Source organism: Polyodon spathula, chromosome 35, assembly GCF_017654505.1.
Source record: "Polyodon spathula isolate WHYD16114869_AA chromosome 35, ASM1765450v1, whole genome shotgun sequence".
NCBI lineage: Eukaryota > Metazoa > Chordata > Actinopteri > Acipenseriformes > Polyodontidae > Polyodon > Polyodon spathula.
Genome location: NC_054568.1, coordinates 4,690,812 through 4,716,116, shown reverse-complemented (window position 1 = coordinate 4,716,116; position 25,305 = coordinate 4,690,812). Strand labels below are relative to the sequence as shown.

The 25,305-nt window shown below is 41.3% G+C and overlaps 1 protein-coding gene across 1 annotated transcript; it reads right to left on the bottom strand.

Moving 5' to 3' along the window:
* Positions 1–23: 23 nt before the first annotated feature.
* Positions 24–24,872, bottom strand: LOC121303762 (neuroblast differentiation-associated protein AHNAK-like). The gene is made up of 9 exons (XM_041234538.1): positions 24,851–24,872; positions 23,977–23,987; positions 22,314–22,353; positions 14,011–14,066; positions 13,315–13,428; positions 12,889–13,014; positions 12,450–12,612; positions 10,216–10,400; positions 24–9,933 (listed from the first exon to the last, which is right to left on the bottom strand). The coding sequence occupies exons 1-9, from the start codon at positions 24,870–24,872 to the stop codon at positions 2,290–2,292; spliced, it is 8,361 nt and encodes a 2,786-aa protein (XP_041090472.1). The 3' UTR covers positions 24–2,289.
* Positions 24,873–25,305: the final 433 nt, after the last annotated feature.

Here is a 25,305-nt window from a genome sequence, read left to right as displayed (position 1 = left end):
ATATATATATATATATATATATATATATATATATATATATATATATATATATATCTGGATTGAAGTTTTTTCCTGTTGGGTATATATTTTTCTCCAAATTTGATTTCTGAGATCTGCCCAGAATGTAAGCCACTAGCATTGACTGAGCCCACAGAGTCCAATCCTTGGTTAGAATTAATTCCTCTTCTGGAGAATAAAATGCTCTTATCCAGTTAAGTATCAACCAGACTGAATTTAAAGAAACCATGCCATCTACAGTTAATAAACGCTGGCAGGATTTTTAAATCGAGGTCCAAAAATTAAGAAAGTTAGGGATCAAATTCATTTCAGGATAGATCTGGTCTGGATAGCTTGTGGAATTTCTTTAAAGAGCATGATATCTATATTTTGCCTGTACATTGTTTTTTTTTTTATAATGATATAAAAGCCCAACATAAAATTATTCTGGATCACATGGAAGTAAAGCACATTTTCAGACAAATCCTAGATCAAAAATGAATGCAGGAAAAACAGCAATCCACATTATCAATACAATAAAGTTCTGAAATGGTTAGCACATTTGCTTAAGGAACAGCCCAAAGCATTTTCTTCTTTAAAAAAAAGAAAATCTCAACAAACACACATAATTAATTCACCTCATATATTATTAGCAAAATCTGATATTACGTTTTGCAATAAAATGTATTTACAGTTAACGTGATTGACACGATAGTTTGTCAAATCCAAAAAGAAAGATAACTTGCATAGGATCACATAAGCAATCAATGTTTCAGGAGACTAAGGAGAAAACTTGTCTTAAGGACTCAAGTTGCTTGCAGTTTTTAACCCAGAGCTGGGTTACGCAAGAATTGGATTAGATGAACAAGCAAAAACCATTTTGAATGGCTAGAACTAGCATATTTCCTGACAAACTCACCTTGTCCATACTGCCACCTAGTGGAAGCCTAAGGTAAGACACCTTTTTAGTACCACTGGTATCATATTAATCTGACATAAACGTGGCTTTTTTTGCAGCAAGTTTGACCAATGGAAGTAAGTAGTTGGTGTTGGTTTGGGGTACAATACAATAGAAATGCACTCTTATACAGATCATTCAGATGTTTAAAGATCCCCAAGTAATATTTTAAAATAATGGCTGCATATTCCTAATGAATTCTGTCTGAGTACCAAAGGAATAACACTCGGATATCTTCTGCACTTCCTCAGAGTTCTGAAGTCATTCATTTTGAATAAGACAACGATATCAAGCAGCCAAACACTGGGGAAAGGTACACTAACAGAACAGGGGAACTCAAGATGTTAGCATGTAAGATGCCATATGTAAAATTGCTGCATAAAAGTTGTATGAGCAGTCATAACACAGGCAGTTATGAAGCAAGTATTTGGCAAAAACAGCAGATTCAATCAAAAAATACAGCCACATTTTACAAACTGCCTCAATTCTCTGATCTATTCAGTCAAATTACAAACATACTGCCAGCTAAATGTACACTTTCTAATCATAGACTAATCATATATTTTTTAATTTCCCAAGCTGGGTGGAAGAAAGTTGTGTGAGCCCCCAACAAACCTTGCAGAACGTTCTGGTGAACTGTGTGTTGTGTTGTTTGTGAGACAACTTGAAATGGATTGGACCCCAGGCCTCCAGAAGTGAATGTAGAGAAGAGTCTTGAGAATGACCTTTTTGAGCTCCTAAACCTTCAACCAGTGGCCAGTTTGTATCCAAATATATTTTAGTGTTCTCCCCATGGCAGAGTCACATTATAAGGGATTCTATTATAAAGCACCGAAGCGTAATACAGCAAATGTAATAGCAGCACAGAGATATTAGATACATATTAGCAGGTGTCTATAAAAGCCTATTCAACAAGGATCACTACAAGGACAACACAGGTAAAAGCAGCAAGCCCCTTTCAGTTGATTGGGTGTGGTGGCTTGATGAAACTCACTGAACAGAAAAGCACTTGTGGTTTCCAGCCTTTGCTGATTGTCCATGCAAAGATTTAAAAGCACTTCAATGGTTATTCAACTGCATGTTAATGTGGGAAACAATTTACAAGCATGACCACCGTAATGACCTTAGAATCAAGATGACTGTATCTGATGGCTGTATGGAACAGGTTCTGTGATATATGTTATACAAGTTCTGGTAGCAGTTTTTTTTTTTTGGAGTTGAAGTGCTGAAGTGAAATCAACATTCAGAACTGAGCAAGCAAAGATGAATAATAAAGTGGTGATTTTTTTTTTAAAGAACTGGGTGGGGTTTATGTTGTCTATTGTCCCATGTTGTTAAATGGTCGTGGATCTCTCGGTCATTGTGTGCTTCAGTGTTTTCGACCCCACCGCCATGCCGCCCTCCTGCACTGTCACGATCTGCTCTTCCGAAGTGTGTACTTCCTGGCTCGTTTTGAACCCAAGCCTGGGCATCTGGATCTTGAAACCACCTGAGGATTCGGCCCCTCCCATTTGCTGCAATGAATCCCTGCTTCCCTGGGGAGACCCCTCCGATGAGATTTCAAGGATCCCCTTGGACCTGGAGCTGAGGGAGGACTTGGGGAGCCTAAACTTGGGGGATTTCTCTTTGCCTTCCGTTTTTTGTTCTTCGACTTTTTGGACCGCCCTGAGAGTGTGCACCCCACTTGATTCACCGCAAGTTGCTGACGCGCTGCTCTCCACTGTGTATTCCCCTTTGGATCTGCCCGAGACAAAGCCTATAGACACTCTGGGTTTGGAGGAGGACTCTGTGGTTTTCTTGTCTCCTGATTCCAGCAAAGCCATTTCAGTCCTGGCAGTAGAAGAAACCAGAGCGCCAGACTTCTCCTCTTCACCCTTTCCCTTCTTTTTAAAGCCGGAAAAAGTTATCTTGGGAGACTTGAACTTCATCCCTTTGCCTTCGCCATCAGGTCCAGATGTTTCTTCGGTTTTGACCGGCTTCATGCTCATTTCAGCATCCCCCTTGGTCCCTTTGGTATACGGAGAAGATAACTCAATTTTCGGCAGCTTGAGCTTCCCAAATGTGGCTTTGTCTTCTTGGGATCCATTCTGGAATGTGGGCTCACTCTCCCCATTGACATGAGGTCCAGATCCCTCGCCTTTCCTTCTGCCCGATCCATTCAGAGTGACGTCAAAGGAACCAGTTTTCCCTGGAGAGAAGGTTACCTTGGGGAGCTTGGTTTTGCCTGACTTTGATTTCCCCTCAACTTCTTCTCCCTCATCTCCATTGGCTTCTCCCTTTACTTTCACCCCTTTTGTAGTGGGGTGAGACTTTCCGAATGTTGGCTTCATTTTAATCTTGGGCATTCTGATTTTGGCTTCAGCAGAACCCAGACTCCCCTCACTCTCCGACAGACTGGTAGAAGAGCTGTTGGTTTTGGGTTTATCAAAAACAAACACAGCCTTTTTGACCTTGGGCATCTTGGGACCTTCATATTCACCACCAGTCTCTCCTGATTTAGAAGGCACTTCACTACCCTTGCCTTTGATTTCAAGTCCTTTCACTTTAACTTTGGCATCTGGTGCTGAAACTTCAATATCTGCTTGAGGTTCAGTGACTTTGGGCAATTCAATTCCAAACTTTGGTATTTTAACTTTTGACTTCTTATCTGTGTCCCACTCTGGACCACCTACTTCCACCTCTGGTGCTTTGATCTCGACTTTTGGTGCCTTCATGTCAACTTTTGGGTCTTTAATATCAACTTTTACTTTGCCACCTACACCAACCCCTTTTGGGAGAGAGTCAGCATCCCCCGTGGCTCCTGAACCCCCGAATTTTGGAAGTGTCACTTTAGGCATTTTTATCTCAACCCCGGGGCCCTTCATGCCAGCTTCTGCGGTTCCCTCAGCTGCTGGCATCTTCAAATCTGTCTCGTCTTTCCCCTTTGACAGACTGAAATCCAGATCTACTTTGGGGGCCGCAATGTTTATTGATGGCATCTTTAGTCCGCCTTTATGTTTCCCCTCTGGACCCTCTATGTCCACCTCACCTCTAGGTGCCGAAACCTCAGTGCCACCTTCAAATTCACCTGAGGGGAGAGAAAGCCCTATTTTGGGGAGTTTCACTTTAGGCATCTTCAGCTTGCCTTCTGGACCTTCCACATCAAGGTCCCCTTCTACTTCAGGACCCTCGTGGTCAGATGTTTTTGAGGAGATCCCAAACTTGGGCATCTTGATTTTAAAACCTTCTCCTTTCACTTTGCCCTCTGGTGCTTCAATGCCTCCTTTGATATCCACCTTGGGACCTTTCACACTCACTTTTGGTTTTGGGACGTCAGCCTTCTCAATAGGCAAGCTGATATCTAGTTCCACTTTGGGTAATTTAATTTCGTCTTTATCCAGCCCTTTGATTTCCACTGCAGGACCCTCTAGGTCAGATGTTTTTGAGGAGATCCCAAATTTGGGCATCTTGATTTTAAAATCTTCTCCTTTGCCATCATCTTCTGGGGTGATCAACTCTACAGATGCCTCTTTGTCCTTAGAGTCTGAGAAACCAACAGAGGGCATTGAGATCTTTGGCATTTTCAGCTTTATTTCCTCCTTGTCCTCTGGAAGGACAAGCCCAAACTCACCATCTTGTTCATCTGCTTTGACTTTGGGGGCTGAAATTTCCACACCAGGCATTTTAAAATGATGCTTCTTTGTTTTCCCTTCCAAGTTACCTTTGGCAGTGAACTCAGCCTCTCCTTCTCCTTGGTCTTTGGATACTGAAATTTCAATTGAAGGAATCTTAAACTTGGGCATTTTAAGGTGACCTTCTGGGCCTTCTAACTCTGGAGCATCAGCTTTAATTTTCTTTTCTGCTTTGGGACCCTTAACTTTGATGTCTTTTTTCAAATCTAATTCTGCCTTGGGAAGAGTTATGCCTACCCTTGCATCAGCGTCTCCCTCTTTGGAAGAAGAAAAGCCTACATCTGGTAAAGCAATCTGGGGCATTTTGAACCTGCTGTCCCCTCCCTCAATGGCAACACTGGTTTCCAATTCAGGAACTTCAACCTTGCCCTTGGACATTCCAAACTTTGGCATTTTGATTTGAAATCTCCCTCCTGCTCCTTCTTCGTCAACGTCAAGTTTTTTCATGTCTGCCTCTAATCCAGCATCTACTTCCACTTTTCTTTTCGGCATCCCAATTTTAAACTTTGTACCTTTAACCTTTGGCCCCTTTATTTCCTTGCCAGAGATATCAATGCTTCCTTCTATTTTTGGAGGCTTAATCTCAATATTCCCTTTCTCCTTCTCAGCCTTTGGAAAACCTACATCAATCTCAACATCCGCACCTTTGAGCACTGGATCTGATATTTGTACTTTGGGCATCTTAATATTTGGCCCTTTAATTTTGAACTCTCCTTCCGTATCACCAGGGGGACCCATACCTTCAATCTTTAGCCCCTTTATGTGTGGGCCAGTGATCTCAGTCTCATATCTGGGTTTCCCCAGATTAAATTCAAGGTCAAGTTCTGGGGCCTTCACCGTGGGACTAGAAAACTTTGGCAGTCCAAAAGATGGCAAATTAAATTTGCTTTCCCTAGCTCCATCAAAATCAGGTTCCTCAATTCTGACCTTGCCTTCGGTAAGAGATATGTCTGCTTCTCCTGTTTTGCCCTTAGGCAAGGATATGTCCACTTTTGGCATTTTGATTTTGGGCATCTTCATCTTGCCCTCTCCATCCTCAATGTCATAGTCTGGTGTATCTATAGTAGCTTTTGGTGTGGAAATATGAAGCTCTGGTGTTTTGATCTCTGCCTTTTTTGAGATGTCTGGTTTGGTTCCTCTCGTCTCTAGTTCAATGTCCTTTTCCGTGGAACCAGATATGCCAAATGTAGGTAAGCTTATCTTGGGCATTTTCAGCTTGAAATCAGGTCCCTCAAAGCCTTTGTCACCCTCAGCCTTGATGCTTGCATCAGAATCAAGGGGGGCACCAGCTTTGGCTTTAGACAAGCCAATATCAAGTTCAATTTTGGGGGCTGAGATGTCAATGGTTGGCATTTTGGGGATCTTCAAATCACCTTCATATCCTTTGATGTCTGCTTCAGAGACATCTACCTCTGCTTTCGTTAACAACCCCCTATCTGGTTGCTTTACAGCTGGCAGGGAAATTTCAAGAGCTGGCATTTTGATCTTTTCTTTGCCTTCCAAGTCTGCATGTGGTACACCAAGGTCAATATCGGCACCTTTGGTTCCAAACTTAGGCATTGAAATCTTAGGCATTTTGAGTGTCACATCCGGTGCTTCAAAGCCACCTTTCCCACTAAACCCAGTATCTAATTTGGCTTCAGCTTCCAGCCCTTTGCCTTTCGGTGAAGACATTTTAAATTTAGGGAATTTATTTTGTGTTTTAACTTTACCCTCAGGATCTTCCAGCTCGAACTCAGGTGCCTTGATTTCCACTTTTCCTTTTTTGACCTTAGTATCAACCTCTGGGCCGCTGACTGTAATTTCTCCTTCCCTTTTGGATATGCCGAAAGAAGGCATTTTGATTCTCGGCATCTTCATCTTCCCTTCTTTCCTTTTTGCCTTCCCATCAGCATCAGACTCTATGGATGGAGCTCTGATTTCAACATCTATTTTTGGAGGGGTAACTTTAACCTCTGCTTTGGGAACCTCTAGATCAGCAGCACCTGCCTTTGCCTTGTCCCCGAATTTGGGAAGGGAGAACTTTGGCATTTTTAGGGACACATCCGGGACATCGAAACTCACTCCTGAGGATGGCATATCTCTTTCAGCCTTGAGCAGTCCAATCTGCTCCTTGTCATCCCCCTTTGCTTTGGGCAAGCCAAAGCCGATGTCAACTTTTGGGGAAGAGATGTCAACAGAGGGAAGTTTCACAGTGGGCAACTTGACTTTTCCGCCTTTCATGTCTATATCCACATCAGGTCCTGTAACTTCAAGCTTCCCTTTGGGAGCCTTCACCTGGACTTCAGGAGCTTTCAAGGTTGGACTAGAAACATCTAGCTCACCTTCAAGGCCAGCTTCTCCAGATTTGCCTTTGGGAAAAGAAATACCAAATGTAGGCATCTTCAGCTTGGGTCCTGTTAGTTTTCCATCTGGTCCTTCAACATCAATCTCAGGGGCTTCAATCTCAACCTCGCCCGTTCCTTTCTCAAACGTGGGAAGCTTTGGCATTTTAATCTCAATGTCAGGAGCTTTGGCACTTGGTGGCTGACCACTGATGTCTCCTTCAACAGATGCTTCAGTCTTACCCTTTGGCATTTTAATGTCAAAATGAACATCAGGCAGTTTGGGGACTGAGATATCAAATGATGGCATCTTGACAGTCGGGAGCTTTAGCTTAGCATCTGTACCTTCAGCTTCAAAGCCAGGCCCTTCCAAAGCAGTTTTGGCATTTGTGGGTTTTATGCCAGTCTCCAGTTCTGGGATACTGATGTCTCTCTTTCCTTTGGGTGCTTTAACATCAATCTCAGCTTCTTTGCCTTTGCCAAAAGTAATCTCCAATGAGGGCATTGTTATTCCTGGTCCTTTCACTTTGGCATCTCCGATGTCTGTTCCTTTGATTTCAGCTTTAACTTTTGGAGGTTTGACTTGTCCTTTCAGGTCAAGATCAGCATCAGCATCGCCTTCACTGCCCTTGATACCAAATTTCGGTAGAGAAATTTTGGGCATTTTCAGGTGGATGTCAGGTCCTTCAAAGCTTCCTCCAGCTCCGGGATGCTCAGAAACTTTTTCACCTCCCTCCACGTCAGTCTTGGTCTTTGAGAGGCTTAAATCGAGGTCTATCTTTGGCATGTCAATATCAATTGCTGGCATTTTGACAAATGGCATACTAAGTCTTGCATCTGTCTCGTCACCTTCTACTTTGGGCCCTTTCACCTTTATTTTACCTTCTGGCACTGAAACATCCCCCTCAGGGAATTTAATTTTTGGAAGGGAAAGGTCAATTTTTGGCACAGTTATTTTTCCTCCCTTAATTCCAGAGCCTTCAATGTCCATTCCTTGCACATCTAATTCTGTTTCAGGTGATTTCATTTTTGGTACGGAAAGGTCAATTTTTGGCATAGTTATTTTTCCTCCCTTAGATCCAGAGCCTTCTATGTCCATTCCTTGAATATCCATTTTGGCTTCTGGTGATTTTATTTTTGGTAGGGAAAGGTCAATTTTAGGCTTGCTTATCTTTGCCCCCTTAGCTGAGGGTCCCTCTATTTCAATACCTTGCATATCAATCTTTGGTTCTTTGACTTCTACTTTGGGAGTGGAGATGTGCATATCTGCTCCTGACTCTTTTCCTTTCCCAGACAGGCCAAATTTCGGAAAAGATATTTTAGGCATTTTCAGCTTCATGTCCAATTGTTCTCTACTGCCACGGCTTCTGGTATCTGCATCACCTTTCATTTCTGCTCCAGGACCAGTTCCTTTACTCAGTGGAAAGTTTAAATCTAAATCAGGGACTGGCAATGAAATGTCTATGGAAGGCATTTTAGGCAGCTTCATCTTTCCTTCTGCACTTGTATCAAGGATCTCGGTTTCGGGTACAGAACCCTCCCCTTTCATTTTCGGTGCAGAAATTTCAAATGAAGGCATCTTCATCTTGAGTCCTTTAAATTTAACATCAGGAGATTCCACTTCCATTATTCCTCCCTTGACTTCAGCTTTCGGACCTTTGACATCCACTTTTGGAACAGACACTTTAGCTTCAGTATAATCTGTGGCTCCTGAGTCCCCGAATTTTGGAAGTGTCACTTTGGGCATTTTTATCTCAACCCCGGGGCCCTTCATGCCAGCTTCTGCGGTTCCCTCAGCTGCTGGCATCTTCAAATCTGTCTCGTCCTTCCCCTTTGACAGACTGAAATCCAGATCTACTTTGGGGGCCGCAATGTTTATTGATGGCATCTTTAGTCCGCCTTTATGTTTCCCCTCTGGACCCTCTATGTCCACCTCACCTCTAGGTGCCGAAACCTCAGTGCCACCTTCAAATTCACCTGAGGGGAGAGAAAGCCCTATTTTGGGGAGTTTCACTTTAGGCATCTTCAGCTTGCCTTCTGGACCTTCCACATCAAGGTCCCCTTCTACTTCAGGACCCTCGTGGTCAGATGTTTTTGAGGAGATCCCAAACTTGGGCATCTTGATTTTAAAACCTTCTCCTTTCACTTTGCCCTCTGGGGCTTCAATGCCTCCTTTGATATCCACCTTGGGACCTTTCACACTCACTTCTGGTTTTGGGATGTCAGCCTTCCCAATAGGCAAGCTGATATCTAGTTCCACTTTGGGTAATTTAATTTCGTCTTTGTCCAGCCCTTTGATTTCCACTTCTGGAACTTCTGCTTTCCCTGATGGAAACCCAAAGTCAAGTTCAAGTTTGGGTGGCTTAAATTTGACGTCTTCTTTGCCTTCCAATTCTGGTTTGGGTACTGTGAAGTCTGCTTTCACCGTTGGCATATTGAGATCAAGCTCTACTTTTGGGGGTTTAAACTTGGCCTCAGGGGTTTTTATATCGACATCAACTTTCGGCAGGCTCACATCGACTTTGGCTTTTTTGGTTTTCGGCAAGAAGATCCCAAACTTTGGTGACTTTTCTTTGGTCTTGAGTTTAGCTTCTGGGACATCCAGTTCTACTTTCCCCTTTGACGATGTAACAGTTAATGATCCCCTTGGTGTCTCCCCGCTTACGTCAACTTGAGCAGCGTCTTTGACTCTCATCCTCGGGAATTTGATCCTTCGTTTCTTCCGCCATGGGATCGCAGCACTAGCTTGTGCTTCTGAATCCGTAAAGGCTATCTCGCCCCCTGTGGCTGCCTTCCCTGACTTTTTGAGCTTGGAGAATTTAGGAAAGGCAAACTCAACGTCGACTGGACTCAGTTCCAGCTTGGCCGGCGTTCCCTCTACGTTAAATTCGGCCCCTGCTGGGAGAGAGGTGCCACCACTGAGCTTAACGCTGGCCTTGCCCTTCTTTTTCTTTTTCTTCATGGGTGTGATGCTTTTGACACTCTGAAAGTAAATGGGACAACTTTGATTAAAACCTTCAGACTCAACTAATAATTTGATCATCTTAATCACTTCTCCGAATGTGTAGATATTGTTATCTCATGCAGTTTGCTCAAACTGTACAAAATAATTTCTGCATGAATAAGAGACACCATGCACAAGAATGTACTATGGTGCGTGTTCTGTGTACACAGCAGAAGACAGGACTTTTGACAAACTCTTAATGGTCGATTTTGTCATGCAAGGTTTACAGTACTCAATACTTAGAATGGAAAGTGCAATTACCAGTTTGGGCATCTTAGCTTTGGGTCCTTTAATGTCTTTGCTTGGGGACACGCTGATGTTTGCTCCGGGGACAGTGCGTTTCAGTAAGTAGGACACCTTGTAGTTCTCAGCACACTGCAGGATCTTCAGAGCATCCTCGTACTTCACATTCTCAAAGTAGACTCTGGCGCTGAGCAGCTGATCTCCTGCAAGAACCCAGGAATGAAAAGGAAAATTACACAGTGCTTTGTGGTTTACCGCATACTTAACGAAATCTTGGGCATTGAAATACTGTACTACTATTATGGCTTTTGTCGATCTCATTTCTGTAGCTTCTCTTGATACCGTTAAAAAACATTATATATTATATATACTGTACTACTATTATGGCTTTTGTGATATCATTTTGTAGTTTCTTTGATTACACAATGTTAAAAAATCTATCTATCTATCTATCTATATATATATATATATATATATATATATATATATATATATATATATATATATATATATATATATATATATATATATATATATATTTTACAGTAATGGCTGACCATGCTGTTGCATAGCTGAATGATCTAAATCTTAACAGTTTCTTGCATTAGACCTTAGCAAAGGGGGGGGGGGATTAATAATATCAGTGCTGAGGGCTTTCTGTGACGACCAGTGTCCCTTTCAGAGGAAATACCAAACTCAGCGTCTTTTAACTTTTTCAAAAGTTTTAGTAATGAAGCAGGGTGGCACAGCATGTGTTAAATTGGGTTCGTCCTGCAAAGGCACATGGTCTTAATAGAGGTGGACCAACGGGAACACTGTACCACCCAACCATATGGAAAGCAGTCAAAATTGTCCTGACGCACGGAAATTGACTTATTCAATTGAAACGATTTGCACTCCTAACAGCTAAAAAAAAGAAAATAATGGATCTCCCCTTTAAATGTCGTATTAGGTTTTAATAATACTGCAGGTTATTGTTATTATTACATGTGCACTAGTGGTCCTAGCTATAACGTTTCATGTATATAAATAAAAACGATGCTGAGAAAGACATTTAGATCAATGCTTAATCTCCTGTGAGCTTGTGTAAACCATCGGAGCAGTAGATCCCTCCCAGATAGCACGGAATTCCCCGCTGTGCTTTCCAATGGCTTTCTATGAGCTCTCCTCTACTGCTGTCCTATTAGAAGCTGTTTTTTGATCTTTTTTTCATGCTGCCATGACTAACAGAGATTAGTAGGCAAACTTCAAATGGAATGCAACACAACAAAGGCTGAATTCAGTTTGTTACAGCCACACTCAATGCAAGTCCTTATTTTTTTGTTGGTAGTTTTTGTTCAGTGTACGCTAAAAATGTTCAGATATGATCCTTAAAAAAAAAAAAAGCTTTTTGCTTTAGCTATCAATACTATAGCACAAATACTGTCATAGGAAATTACATAGCAAACCTACACTATGTAATTTGCAATACGAATAGTGTTTCTATATAGTCACCAAATATGGACTGGAGATAAGGGGGGGGGGGGGGGGGGGTTTTAGCACTGTCTGCTAAAAAATTTAATCATCAGCCTCGATAAGCTTGAATAGTTGCTACACGAGACCTATGCAAAATTCAGATATGATCGATCACATGGTTTCTGGTGAGTCTAAAGTTTCCACCCTGGTATATTAGAACATAAGAACATAAGAAAGTTTACAAACGAGAGGAGGCCATTCGGCCCATCTTGCTCGTTCATGAAAAAGAAATTCAAGCACTGCATGATCAATCCTATGGGAACCTTTAAGCAAAACATTTGCGAGGGTAATTTGCCCTTTCCTGCTGCAAAACGTGACTGAACAATCGTGTTCAGCTCCTGCCTAATTTGTGTGACAATAAAAGGGAAGTGCTGTCTAATCACAGGGCTGGCCACTAGATGTGGGATTGGAACAAATACACCAAGCAAAACGCTAGTTCTTGCAGGGAACACACCTCACTTAAACATCAAGCATGTCAGCCTCTTCACTTATCTGCAAGCTAATTTATGGGCATGGGTAGTTTGAAAGAAGCCAAAGGCCAAAGAATGTAGTGTAAAAATGTATATTGTGTAGTAGTGTTGTCGCCAGCTCTGGCCAAAGGTTTTTCATCACCCTAGAAAATTCTGTCTAATTTTGTTTCATAACGTTATGTAAAACATATTCAATTGCATCCCGCTTTGTAGTTTTCCATAAAAACTGACAAGACTTGAAAAATGTGACATTGTGTGTGGAGCTACCTTCTCTGAGGCTAAGGGCTTTGGCGGCTGGGGAGTCTCTGAGCACGTCCTTCACGAAGATACCCTTGTTTCCTCCTCCGAATACACTGAAACCAGTGGCCCCTGCCTCGGGCTCCGTCTCCACCACTACTTCCACCAGCTCGGACAGCTTCCCCTCCTCCTCCTGCCGGACACACAAGCAGGCACACGTTCACATATATACTGCAAGACTGGGGTTCTCGAACTGGGGGGCTAGGGACCCCTAGGGGGCCACGAGACAGTTTCAGAGGGTCCATAGCATGTATAAAAATAACATTGCAATGAACTATACTGTGGCATTATTCTGATTTGACTGTAGATTATATAACATTTAGTATGAGTTACTGTGTGAGATACTGGCTGATTTTTACCCACTCAGGTTTCAACCAGTAAGCCCGTATTGGTATTGTTATTTTCTCACATGTGTTACGTTGACCTCCTCTGGCATGTCCATGCTCCTTAGTGATGAATGGGAAGTTTGCTTCTGAAGGCTTCTTTTTAGATTCAAGACCTGCTTCAACTCTGCATGGAGTTTCTCCTTCTGGACCTGGAGGTTATTGAAGGCAGGATATTGGCAAGGTATTATTGACACGTATTTGCACATTGGCATATAATTCATTCTGTTAAAGCATATATATATATATATATATATATATATATATATATATATATATATATATATATAAAACTGAACATATTCAATGCAAAAGTTTGAAGAAAACTTTGAAAAAGACTTCTCGTTGAAACGTTTGTCATTAATTTTCTTTAGGTTCTTTTAATATTTCTAAATCTAGCACTAAATTCCTGACACACTTTGTGTGATATATAAAAACATGGCTGTCCTCACCACTCTCTCCGGGCTCTCTGGTTCTTCGCGAGTGATGGGGTGGTGAAGGGGATGGATGGTGGATGCAGGTCTCTCTGAGCGATCACTTCGCTCTGTATCCTTTACCTCGCCAACCTGCGGAAACAGACACCTCAGCAACAAGGAAAGGGAAAACAAGAAACAACAGGGGAAAAAAACAGGGAAAACAGGAAAAGGTCGGAAAAAGAAGTTTTCGTTGTTGAAAAATCCACCTGCTTTCTAGGAAAAAAACCTTTGAAGTCTAGTTGACAAACATTCCAATAATTTAATTTTTTTCCTGTCTGTTACAGAAAATTACTTACCTCTGAATGCATGCTTTATATATGTGAGCAACATCATTTCTTACAAAGAAATCCTTATGAATTAACAGGAGCTGAATTAAAAATGAATTAACTCAGGGGAAATGCATAGGATATTCAGGTGTTATTCCTGTGGGATTCAGCCAGAATTCATTGTAAATGTGAGACCAAAAGAGCATTTAGAAGAGCAGAATTCAGGACAAACAGCAGCATCCTGACTGGTCTGTAAACGTGGAGCAAACCCTGTGCAAACCCTGTTCCTCTGATCAGTGCCTTCATCAGCACGCTCAAAAGGTTCTTGGTCCCCACTTGAGTTTCTCAGGACGTCATTCTGTAAAAATACGAAGAGGAAATAAGAAAATCTCTGGCAGCAACTCACCAGGGATTCCCGGTCCTTGATAAAAAGATGACTTTCCTCTAATTCTCTGTCACAGCCTGCAGGAAGAACAAGGAGGATTCATGTAAATAACAATAGGAATAATAATTCTTCTTCTCAGAAAAATAAACAGCGAGTGAGGCGAAGGGGGGGGGGGGGGGGGGGGGGGGGGGTCATGTGACCTCTGTCCTGGAGGGACCTGCCTTATCTTAACCTCACACGACTCCTGGGTCCCAATCTGAGGTCGTGTATAAATATACTTATATTGTTTTATTCTGTTCTCATATATACTCAGTAAAGGAGTTTATTTTTCAGCTCAACAAAAATAATTCAGGACTGAAAGGGTTAATACTATGCAAACGGGGTTGGCACAAAAATAAAAGCGTTCTTGTACAGGTGGAGTTTTTTAAGGGGGGGGGGGGGTTAACTGAGCAGTCCTCCACTACAAATTGATCTGTAAATGCATTCGCAGTCACAATACTTCAATGGCTTCCTCCCTGTCATCAGCCAACCAGCTGCTTACCCTCTTGACTGACATGCTTTCAGCCAGTAGAACACTTTGACCCAGAAGACACTGGGCAGAGCAAACGGAACAGATTGGAGGCTTGGAAATCTTCCAAACCTTAAAATACTTTCCTAAAATTAAAACACATGTTTGCTGTAACATGTGTACATTTGAGACCTCCAGCAGGCAGTTATGTAGCTTGTGGAAATGCATGTTGTTATGCATATGATTTCCACGCTGACAGTAACAGAGATATCAGCTAATTATGTAGGAATTATTAATAAATGCTAAGTATGTTTAGTTGTATCCAGATACTAATTTGACCCTGTGTATTGCTTAACTGTAAATGTAATAAAAAAGACATAGTATACGTGTGTGTGTGTGTGTGTGTGTGTGTGTCAGTGCAGGGGTGGGGAGTTAATCAGCTCAACAGCTTGTGCCAGAACTACCAACCCTTTAAGATCTGCCCACATTAGGAAAGCATGTCCTTTTATACAAAGAGAGCCTGCCAAAAGATGTCGCTTATGAGATGCCATAGAAGCAGTTATCTGATATCTGTGACATCATCATCATTAAAGTTACCAGAAGATCATCTTCAACAGCTGTGAGATCTGATAACACAACATCTGCCTGAACAATGTCACACTGATAAACCTTATTAGGGCATCACTATTTTATTACCCTAAAGAAACGCACTGCTTTGTAAAATCCATTCCCCATTCCAATTCCAAATTCCAATTCCTTTTAAAATCCATTCTACAGTCCAATTTCAAATTCCAATCCCTTCGAAGCAACTGGAATTGGAACTGACATTTTAGAGACATAATAATTTTGATGATTGTTCAGCTGCTTCCATTTGAAGCCAATTTAATTGACTAACAAACAGAGTCTTCAATTTAAGTAACGTGTTGCCACTGTGAGAAACTCATTTTAACAGAACACTTCAAATCAATTTTGATCAATAATGTGCTGGAATTGATTATGGAAGTGATCACATAATCGCTATAACCAGAGAATGCAGAAAGTGTATAAAAAGGTATTTTTCTTTTGTCTCTCTCCCTCTGCCCCGATCCCTCTCTGTTCTGGTTCACAGTCCTGGTTCTGAAGGAGTGAGGGGAGCAGCTGCCTGTCGCACCCCTGCAATCCAGCCCAGGGATGGGATAGGATTGTCTGAATTGTTGAGACTGTTTCTTAATATAGCTGAACCAAAGTCCTGCCACGGGCCCTACACACATCTGCATGCTTATGAGCTCAAAAAAAAAATAATAAAATATTATGAGCACAAAAAAAAACTATAATTTTGCTGTAGAATATTTAGGTTTTTTTTTTTTTTACCAATTTTAACTTTCCCCTATAAAATCCACAACAATGTTAGTTCTGTTTCCTGTGTAACAGGAATTTGGACCCCAGGCGCTTTCCCTCATACTCACCTTTTGCTCTCGCTGGGGTCAGGTAGGGTTCTTATACCTGCTGTACAGGAAGTTAACTTATAAAGTATATTGTCCCATAGTAAAAACAAGCAGGGCAGACGGGTTAATCTTCCTTCAGCCCCTAGATACATTACAGTTCAGCGCAGCCTACGGAATAGGGTAACGAAGACCTTTCTAGGAATGATTGCAATGCGGGAGAGGACCTCGTGGGTCATTGTCTTTCTATCAAGGAGGGAATTGAGAACACCGGCCGCTGACATTTAGCAAGCCGCAAATGTGGGCTTCTTTGTAACGCCGCGGCGTGGGAACGCGGTCTCGGATTGTACTTCTGTTTTTAGTGTTATTTCTTATTTTTGCCAATGTTTGAGAATGTTACAATGGGGTAAATTATGGTTGGAACATTTTTGCAGTTTTTGGTGAGCAGGGCAGTGGGTTATTGTTTGGCAGAAGCAACTATAAGTATGTAGAAACTGAGATTTATAAAATAAATAAATACATCTTCTGTATTTATTTAATTCACTTGTGCTTTGCAGAGTAGACACTACTTAGAAATGTCTGACTGTGGGAGAAACTGCTGATTTGAGCGTTCTAATTCTGGGAATTACGCACGTGGAAAAAGTTTAAAAAACATAATAAAAAATATTTTAAAATAAAATAAAAGGAAACAGTGCCTCTGTACTTCTCCTTGTTTGTCTGAGTGTTTTGAAGTCACAGTCAGAAGCATCTGTTTGTGTCTGTGTGGAGTCTGTTTCCTTACGATTTCTTCAGAACTCTGGGACACCTCCTGTTAACCCTCTCCCTTCCAGATCTTATCTGTTTGAGTTTTATCTGTTAACCAGGGAGTCTCAGTAACCAGGTAGACCTGTGGCAAATACAGCTGTGGAGCATGGCATATTGGCCACAGAAAATATGCAAGTAGGGGGCAGGGTTGAGGAGCAAAGATTGTGAGGACATGACCTCTGAGGACAGGTTAAATAATTAAATCTCTTCAGCCTATAAAAAAAAGGGGGAAGAGTGGACATCACTGAAGTCTTTAAAATCATAAATGGTCTACCCAAGGCACTGCTTCAAATTTACCAGAACAAGAAAGCATAAGCTGAGTAAAAGTTTAGAGCAGAAGGTGGGAAGCACTTTTTTTACACAGGGAGTTAGAAACGTATGGAATAGCCCCAGCAGGTGTCTGAACATTAAAAGCAATTTGATTCTTTGCTACTAAGAGACAAGACTTGATGGGCTGAACAGCTTCGTGTCTTACGTCTTTTAATCGCCCTGAACAAAAAATAAAAAGCCACACCTAAAACATGCATCCAGATTTTTACAGTACCAGCATGAACTATGGGTTTATTTCTTAGCACAGCACAACTCTATATATGGATTCTAAATATACTCTATAAACGAAATGTTACCAGTACTCCAAACAGGCATGCAAAAAACAAATAGTCTTGAACTGAGTGCCATATTCATTACAAGAACCACTATCCAGCTTGAGAGACTTGCTGTTTATTACGTAGTTGTACGGTCCTAGTAAATTAAAAAGATAAGTATACAGTGCACCACACCCAGTTAATACTGGTCCCACTCTAGATTCACAGACTCAAATAGATCCCCCCCCCCCCCCCCCCCCCCCCCCCCCCCCCCCCCCCCCCCCCATACAGAATGGCCCCCAGTCAAGGGAGGGTCCCCTCTCTCAGTCACGCACGACTGTCTTCCTTCCTGCCATTCCCACAGGTCTCAAACAGCTACAGAGAGTGTGTGATGGCATGAGGTCACTCTGCCAACAGCAAGTCGATGCATATGTAACGCCAGACACTCAGTTATAAGTAGAGGCAGTCCAAATATGCAGGACAATATGCAAAAAACTGCAGAGATTTTAAGTAGAGCCTGCAAATTCTGTAGTAGACACGAGTTTCAACTAATGCCTTACAGTTGGCTAATGCCTCCATACCCCCCCCCGCAGAAAAGTGTTCAAAAATCCCATTCCAAATCCAGCTTCTACAAACGCCCTAGAGTAGCCTATCTCACTTAGGGCTCATTCGATCCGTTCCAGTCCATGATTAATTTAAAACCATGTCCTTAACAGGGCAGCCCAGAGCCTTTTTTTCCAACCAGTTCTAACTGTTTAATTGACCCTCCATTTTTGCAGTAGGTGGCTGGACCAAAATCCTGGATTGGAATGAATTGGAATGGATTGAAAGAGCCACAGGTAAAGAACACTGCCCTAGAGTATTACCCTAGCACAATCATTAGCCAACCACAGAATACAGCCCCAGCAGCACCAGCAATGGTTTATCAATGGTCCTGATGCTGCAGCACGACATTGATAGGGTGCCAATGCATGGTGCTTCAATGGTACCATTGCTGTGTCAAGAAAAGAAAATGTTACCATGCTGTAGCACTCTACCAGCCTCCTGTCACTGTGCCTGTTGTTGCCCCATAGCCTTGAACCATTGTAAAGCTACCACTGCACTAAAAATCGCAGGCAGATGGCAGAATCAGAGTGTACACCATCTCAAGGAGAACTGTCTTTCGTTTGAGGGTTTCTCGATCCAGCAGTTAAGAGTTGTATTGGAGACTGTGAAGCTGCATTACAGACAGGGTTCAGTTGAGTAATAATAATAATAAACAGAGACTCTTTCCCCTTCTGTTGAACGGGAGAGGCATCGTCCAAAATGTGCAGCAGCTGCAGGCAGGCAGACTAAGAGAATCCCCTCAGCCCACGATTCTGTGGTTTAAAGAACAGCTGCACCCCTACAACTCACTACTGAACGCTTGCCGTTCAAACAGTTGCAAGCAGGGCTTGGGTCAGCTCCCGGTTTTCAATTCCAATTTGGTTTCCAGTGCCTTTTAATCGATTCCAACACGTCTTCGATCAAGCAATATTCTGTCAAAATGAGCTGCTCACAGCAGCAACAAAGTACTTCAATTGAAGTCACTGCTTGTGTAGTCAATCAAATTGGCTTCAAATGAAAGCAGTTGAACAAGCACAGCAATTATTAATGCCTCTAAAATATAAGTTCCAATTCCTTTCAAATTCCTGCCTAAACACTGTCTTATTATTATTATTATTATTATTATTATTATTATTATTATTATTATTATTATAGCTTCACCCCAGAACACACCAGATTTCAAATAATATAGATTTTGTGAGGAAGCAGGAAAAACGTATTCAAATTCAAGACAATGCTGTAACAATGAAAAGATAACTCTCGCGAGGATGGTTACATCTATAACTTAAAAATATTCTAAAGGGTTGGATATTGACATGTCTACTTGACTTAGTTTCCTAAAAGTTTACCTTTTTGTTGAGTTTTTTGAAGTTGCGGTTGAACTTATAGCCATACCATATCCACTAATTTGTACAGCATTAATACAGAATTCTACTCTTTTGATTTGCAAACCGTCAAGAGTTATCTTATACTTAATGGCAGGCAGTGACAGCACACTGTAATACTACAGTTTGGATGGGATTGCAGCTCAAAAGACACTGGAATCACTGCATTCTGATTGGTCACCACCATGAGCTTCAGACATCTGATTGGCTGAGCGGACTGTTAAAATAGTGGGTATTTGGCTCTCCATCACCTATCTGCAGGCTAGAAAGCGAGCATTCATGACAGGAGAGGCCTGAGGTGGGTGTTATACAGTGTGATCACTTCTATCTATAGCTTGTCAACAGGCTTTTGCATTCTTTGTTTATCGTGTTCAGCAAGTTCCTATTTTAGAGATTAGGACCCTCCTCTATCCACTCTCTTGCCAACTTATTAAAATATTTCCCTGACAACACAAGAACGCACACAGACACACACACACACACACTTGCTATCATACCATCGTAAAAGCATAATAAAACACAGTGAAAGCAAAACAAAAAAAAAAACAACAACAAAAAAAAAACTATGACAAACTAACCCTTATAAAAGTTTCCTATAGGAAAAGCACAGCAAAGTCTGATAAAGCACAGTGAAATCATGGTAAAGCATAGGTACGCATTGCAAAGCCCACAGAAGTCTGGTAAAGCAGAGGCAAGAACTGCAGAGCACAGAGAGGTGCAGTAAAGCATAGGTACGCATTGTAAAGCACAGAGAGGTCTGGTAAAGCATAGGGAAGCATTGTAAAGCACAGAGAGGTCTGGTAAAGCATAGGTACGCATTGTAAAGCACAGAGAGGTCTGGTAAAGCATAGGGAAGCATTGTAAAGCACAGAGAGGTCTGGTAAAGCATAGGGAAGTTTTGTAAAGCACAGAGAGGTCTGGTAAAGCATAGGGAAGCATTGTAAAGCACAGAGAGGTCTGGTAAAGCATAGAGAAGCATTGTAAAGCACAGAGAGGTCTGCATGCCTCAAGACTCTGCATTCCCCAATCTGGCACTCTCTAAGGTACATTCCTGTATTCTCAATAGAGTAAACAACATTTTAGCCAGACAGACAGACTGCACTTTGCAAAGTTTGGGAAATGCATAAAACTAGGAATCAGACAAATGATCCCACTTTTTTCTAGTTGCATTTTCATGAACTGTAATAAACAAACAGCAAAAAAAAGTAAATAATCTAATTTGAGTTTGCAAAAAGTAGACGGGACCCAATAACATTTTCAGAATGCTACATCTGTCAGAATCAATTTCCCAGCATAACGGATAAAATAGTTCATTAACAAAGGCAAGGCTCATTGAAATCGCAAACATTATATCAAACCCCTTTAAAGCGCTAGGTTTTTAAAAACACCATTGGAATGCCTCCATGATTCCTGCGTGATTCCCCAAACAAAAATGAATATTATCAGATAACAGCATTGAAAGCAACGGCACCTACTGTGGACCATTCAATCACCCGCAGCCTCGTCCCATCGTAGCTGCTCTTGAGCTACCATTACACCAACATTCAAAAAGCATTCACAAAGCATTTTACTATTCAAACAGGATTCCAACTGAATGCCAAAGGGATTCTTTTGATAAAAGTCGCAAGTTAATGCATTTATAGTACAGTACAAAGGACAGAGTTTCTGGCAAAGAATGGAAAAAGAATCTACGTATTTTGGTAATGTCATTTTGATTCTAAAAAAAAAAACTAAAAAAAAACCCAAATGATTCAGAAGGAATGCAGAAATAATGCATTATGAAAGCAAAAGGATTTCTTATGTGTCTATAGGCTGAGGCTTCACAGCACACAAGAAACTTACAAACTCCACACCACAGCATATCTGCTTATATAAAACCAGTGCCAAAGCGAATGCAGTCAAATATAATATACAGCATTACGCTGTATGTTAACTTAGCTTCCGCTTCATGAAGATCAGCTGTGAGGGTTGTAGAAGTTCAGTGTGATCATTTGCACTTGAAACGTTGTGAAAAGAGATGTTATTTATCTGATGGAAACATGCTGAACTATTCCAGCCTGCCTCCATAGATCCCCATTCACTTGCACAGAGAGCCAGCAGCAGGCAGAGAAACACACAAGCCCTATTGTTGCCCATGTACACTGTGGACAGCATAGCCTTGTAAACATAGCCCTGGCTTGGCATTTCAACCACTGCAGCAAGTTACATTAAAAGCAATTGAGGGTCACATGACTTACACAGCAGCTGTTCACATAGTTTTAAAAGGGTCCAAAGACTACGAAGACAAGCAAGACTATATAAGAACCCACAGCCCCATTGCATTTGCTAATTAGGGGGTGCTTTGCTAATGCAGGATTCAAGCTGAAGTAAATGGAAATATTTCTTATTTGATAACTAATAACTCATTATGAATTTCACATGCATTATTTCAACTTACATGAACTAACACTTATCAATAAGCTGATATGACTTTTAATAATAATAATAATAATATTAATAATAATAATAATAATGATAATCAAAAGTGCCTTTTGCTTGTTGTGCCATTATAGAACACAAATTGAAGACATTACAAATACATTATAGTTTCCTGTATGTCATGTTATATATAACATGCTATTTCCCATTGAAATTATTCATAAGAGTATCAATATACTGAGACCATGGTTCAAACCTTATTAGATCCTAATATTATTAAGCTTTGAAAAGGAACAACTACGTTTAGAATAACACTCCAAATATTAAACTGCAAGACATTTTAATTCTATATATATATATATATATATATATATATAGTGATATGAGATAATAGAACTGAGGAATGTGCACTGTGTAGAAAAATTAATCAGCTGACGAGTCACAAATATTATTTTATGCACACACACTTATCACAGCAGTACTGGCAATAGCAGCCTTTAAAGAGACCCATGTAAAATGATGGAATCAATGCACCACTGTGTGGTCAACTTTGACAAACCAAATCCCAAGTTCTGAGAACTCCTAAGAAGTTTCTACACAAGATCAGTGGAGCTCTTACCCAAATTCCAGTGTTGTGTTTTGCCCGTGCAGAGTCCTGTCTGTTTTATAAAAGCTCAGCCTCCTTATGTCCCTAGCCCAGTGAAACCTGCTGCTCTCTCTTCTTCAGACTCCCAAATCTAACGAGTGCTGGAAAGGACACTAGGAGAAGCCTAGAGACTTCAGAGCAGGGCAAGGGGAGGGATCTGCATCCTATTGGTCACTGCCCACTCTGACAGCAGGGGAGTCTGAGAGTTTGTGTGTGATTTAACTGCACTCTACCTGCTACTGATGTAGCCTTAGGCAGCATTTTTTTCTTAACTCCCTTTGAGGTGTTACACATGTCTTTAAGAGACATATTTGTTTCTAATTAAACTTTTCACAATCCCCTGGTGGGCCAGTAAGCGAGTATGAACACATGCCACATACATGGGATCAACATCACTTGTCACTAACCAATATGGGATGAATACAGGTAATTAAATCAACATGAATTAACAATAAACTTTCGCACCTATCAACAGGTTCACAGTGGACTTTTTAATTAGCTCATGCTGCTGTTTTATCAGAATACAAAAGCTTAGATTTAGCTCGGGTAGGGGGAGCTTAGGCACTGTGTAGTAGGTTTGGCAGAGAGAGAGGGGGGGGATCAGAATGAGACAAGGAGATCAGGAGTTACTGCCATGGTGTTGTTTAAAATACATAAAAAAAAAAAAAAAACAACAAACACCAATTTAGACTGAAATAGCATCTTTCAGCTGGAGCTGACACATAAAAAAAAAGGCACCAGATAAAAGTATTTCCAAGTAAAAACTTGTCCAATTCGGCATGGCTTGGGACAGGAAAATAGTTTCAGATTATAGTATAAAATCTAAACCCACACCTTTGGTGATAACTATTGCACAGTAGGAATAGCGTGATAAAAATGGCACAGCATTTTTTAAAGTCGCTGTAGTAAGCCGACAGTAATATGTATCATAGATCTATTTTTCTACATCGTTTTTGTAAGAGACCCCACATTATAAGGATGTTTAATGTTCCTGTATCTGTCTGGGAGAGCCTCTCTAGCTGTAATATACACAGCGTTAGATGTTTCCATTCTGTGAAAGCTGGAAATGTTTCCAGTATTTCCAGACTAACTTTTTTAGTATCAAAGAAAAATAGCTTAAAAAAATATTAACATAACGCGACGCTTGTCTTGAGGGCTTATTAGTAGCTCCTTGACAAGAATAGAAACTTCTGTAAAAAGCACAGGAAGTGCTCTGTAGCAGATAACAGTTCAGGCTCTTCAACTCATATCACAATGCATTCTGGTAAGTGTAGTCCTGCTGTGAAAGGTACTTGAGACAGGTCAAACGTACCAGAACACATTGCAAAACTGTCCTAATGTACATGGAGTCATATGACAACCCTACATCAGCTACCTATCTGTGGTTATTCCCCTATTTCCCCTCTAATATAGATGAGGTGGGGAAGCATATTAGTGTTGCACTGAAGCTGTGTGCTGAAACCTGCGCAACCCAAATATGTTTCCTCTCCTCCAAAGCAAATTTTTGTTGGAATAAATGGTAAGCATGGCTAATGGTAATCCAAGCAGACTCAACGATCAATCAATCGAGACTCAATCGATAGAGACTACAACATGTACTCCACTCACCAGCTTCGGACGCGGGTGACCAGGTCACTCTGAAGAACCCTTTGAGACAGTCACACATCTTTCAGACAAACACAAGACACCCAAACCAGATTAATTAAGAAGCTGGTAAAAAATTATTCTGGTAACCAACGAGCGAGACCATGAAGAAAGAAATCGCCTGCTGCTGTCGCTGAGCCTGTTTGAACCGGGTCATGAGAGAAAAGACAGAGAGGGTGAAGAGAATGGACTGAATCAGCAAACCTCGCAGTCAGCAGTTCAGCCCCCCTAGCTAAACCCATTCCCTATTGTCTCACACAGGATGGATTTAAAAGGGGCGAGCGTGGCTTGTTTGAGGCTTAGTGTGTTGTGCAGAAAAGATGCGATTTGAAACGCGAAAAAAAATCAAATGCATGGCCTTTTATTTCATATTCATATGTCACCACCAATGTGGCAGAAGGCAGGAAGGCATTAGTCTTTAATGAACAAGGATTGATTGGGCCTAAAGGCAGAACTACTATCGATTCCAAGAAAACTGGTAGTACTCCAGTCGACGCTCGAGGCACGGAAGCTGAAATGCTCTTTCAGCCCCAAGGAGAAAGTGATCCCTCCAGTCAAGGGCAGGAGGCATGGAGACCGCACCGCTCCTTACCTCACCCCCTTAGAGAAAGGGTGCTCCCTCCAGCCCAAATCTAAAGAAAACTATGATCTTTTATCAATGAAAATAAAAAAATAAAAAAGTTGACACACTTTCCTCAGCAAGAGACTGGATCATTTAGAACATATTCCCGATTCTTAATGCAGGTAGGACAAAGAAGTCGCTACACAGTATGTGTGGCTGCACGTCCAACAGGTGAAACTTCTGACCCATGAACGACACTCATTCCACCCCCCACCCCCTTTCCTTGTCTTGAGAAGTTGCTTACCTTTCGGTTGCTTCAGCGTCATCACCGTTCCTGCTGCTTCGCTGGTTCTGATGGAAACATTTCAAACACTTTCGAACCCTCTCTGCTAATTCTACTGCTGTCAATTGATTGGGTTCAGTGTTTGGAGGTGTGTGCGATTACATTCCCAGTTACTCTTACTGAATTTAAGTTTCAAGTAGCCTCAGCGTCATTTTATTTTTCACATCCGCCCGCCCGCCCCCTCAGTATTTCATCAGATTTATTTTGATTGGCTCCAATACTGAATCATCATCTTGCTTTAAATCTGCTTTTACCTGGTCTTGAGAATTTTGAAGTGTCTGGACTGAAAAGATTTGCTTGTTTCATTTACGTATTAAAATCATGTGACAATCCTGATAACTCAATCCAGGAAGCACTGCAAGCGATTGAAAAAAGCCACAAGAAAGCAAGTATATACATACATTAAGCTAACTAGC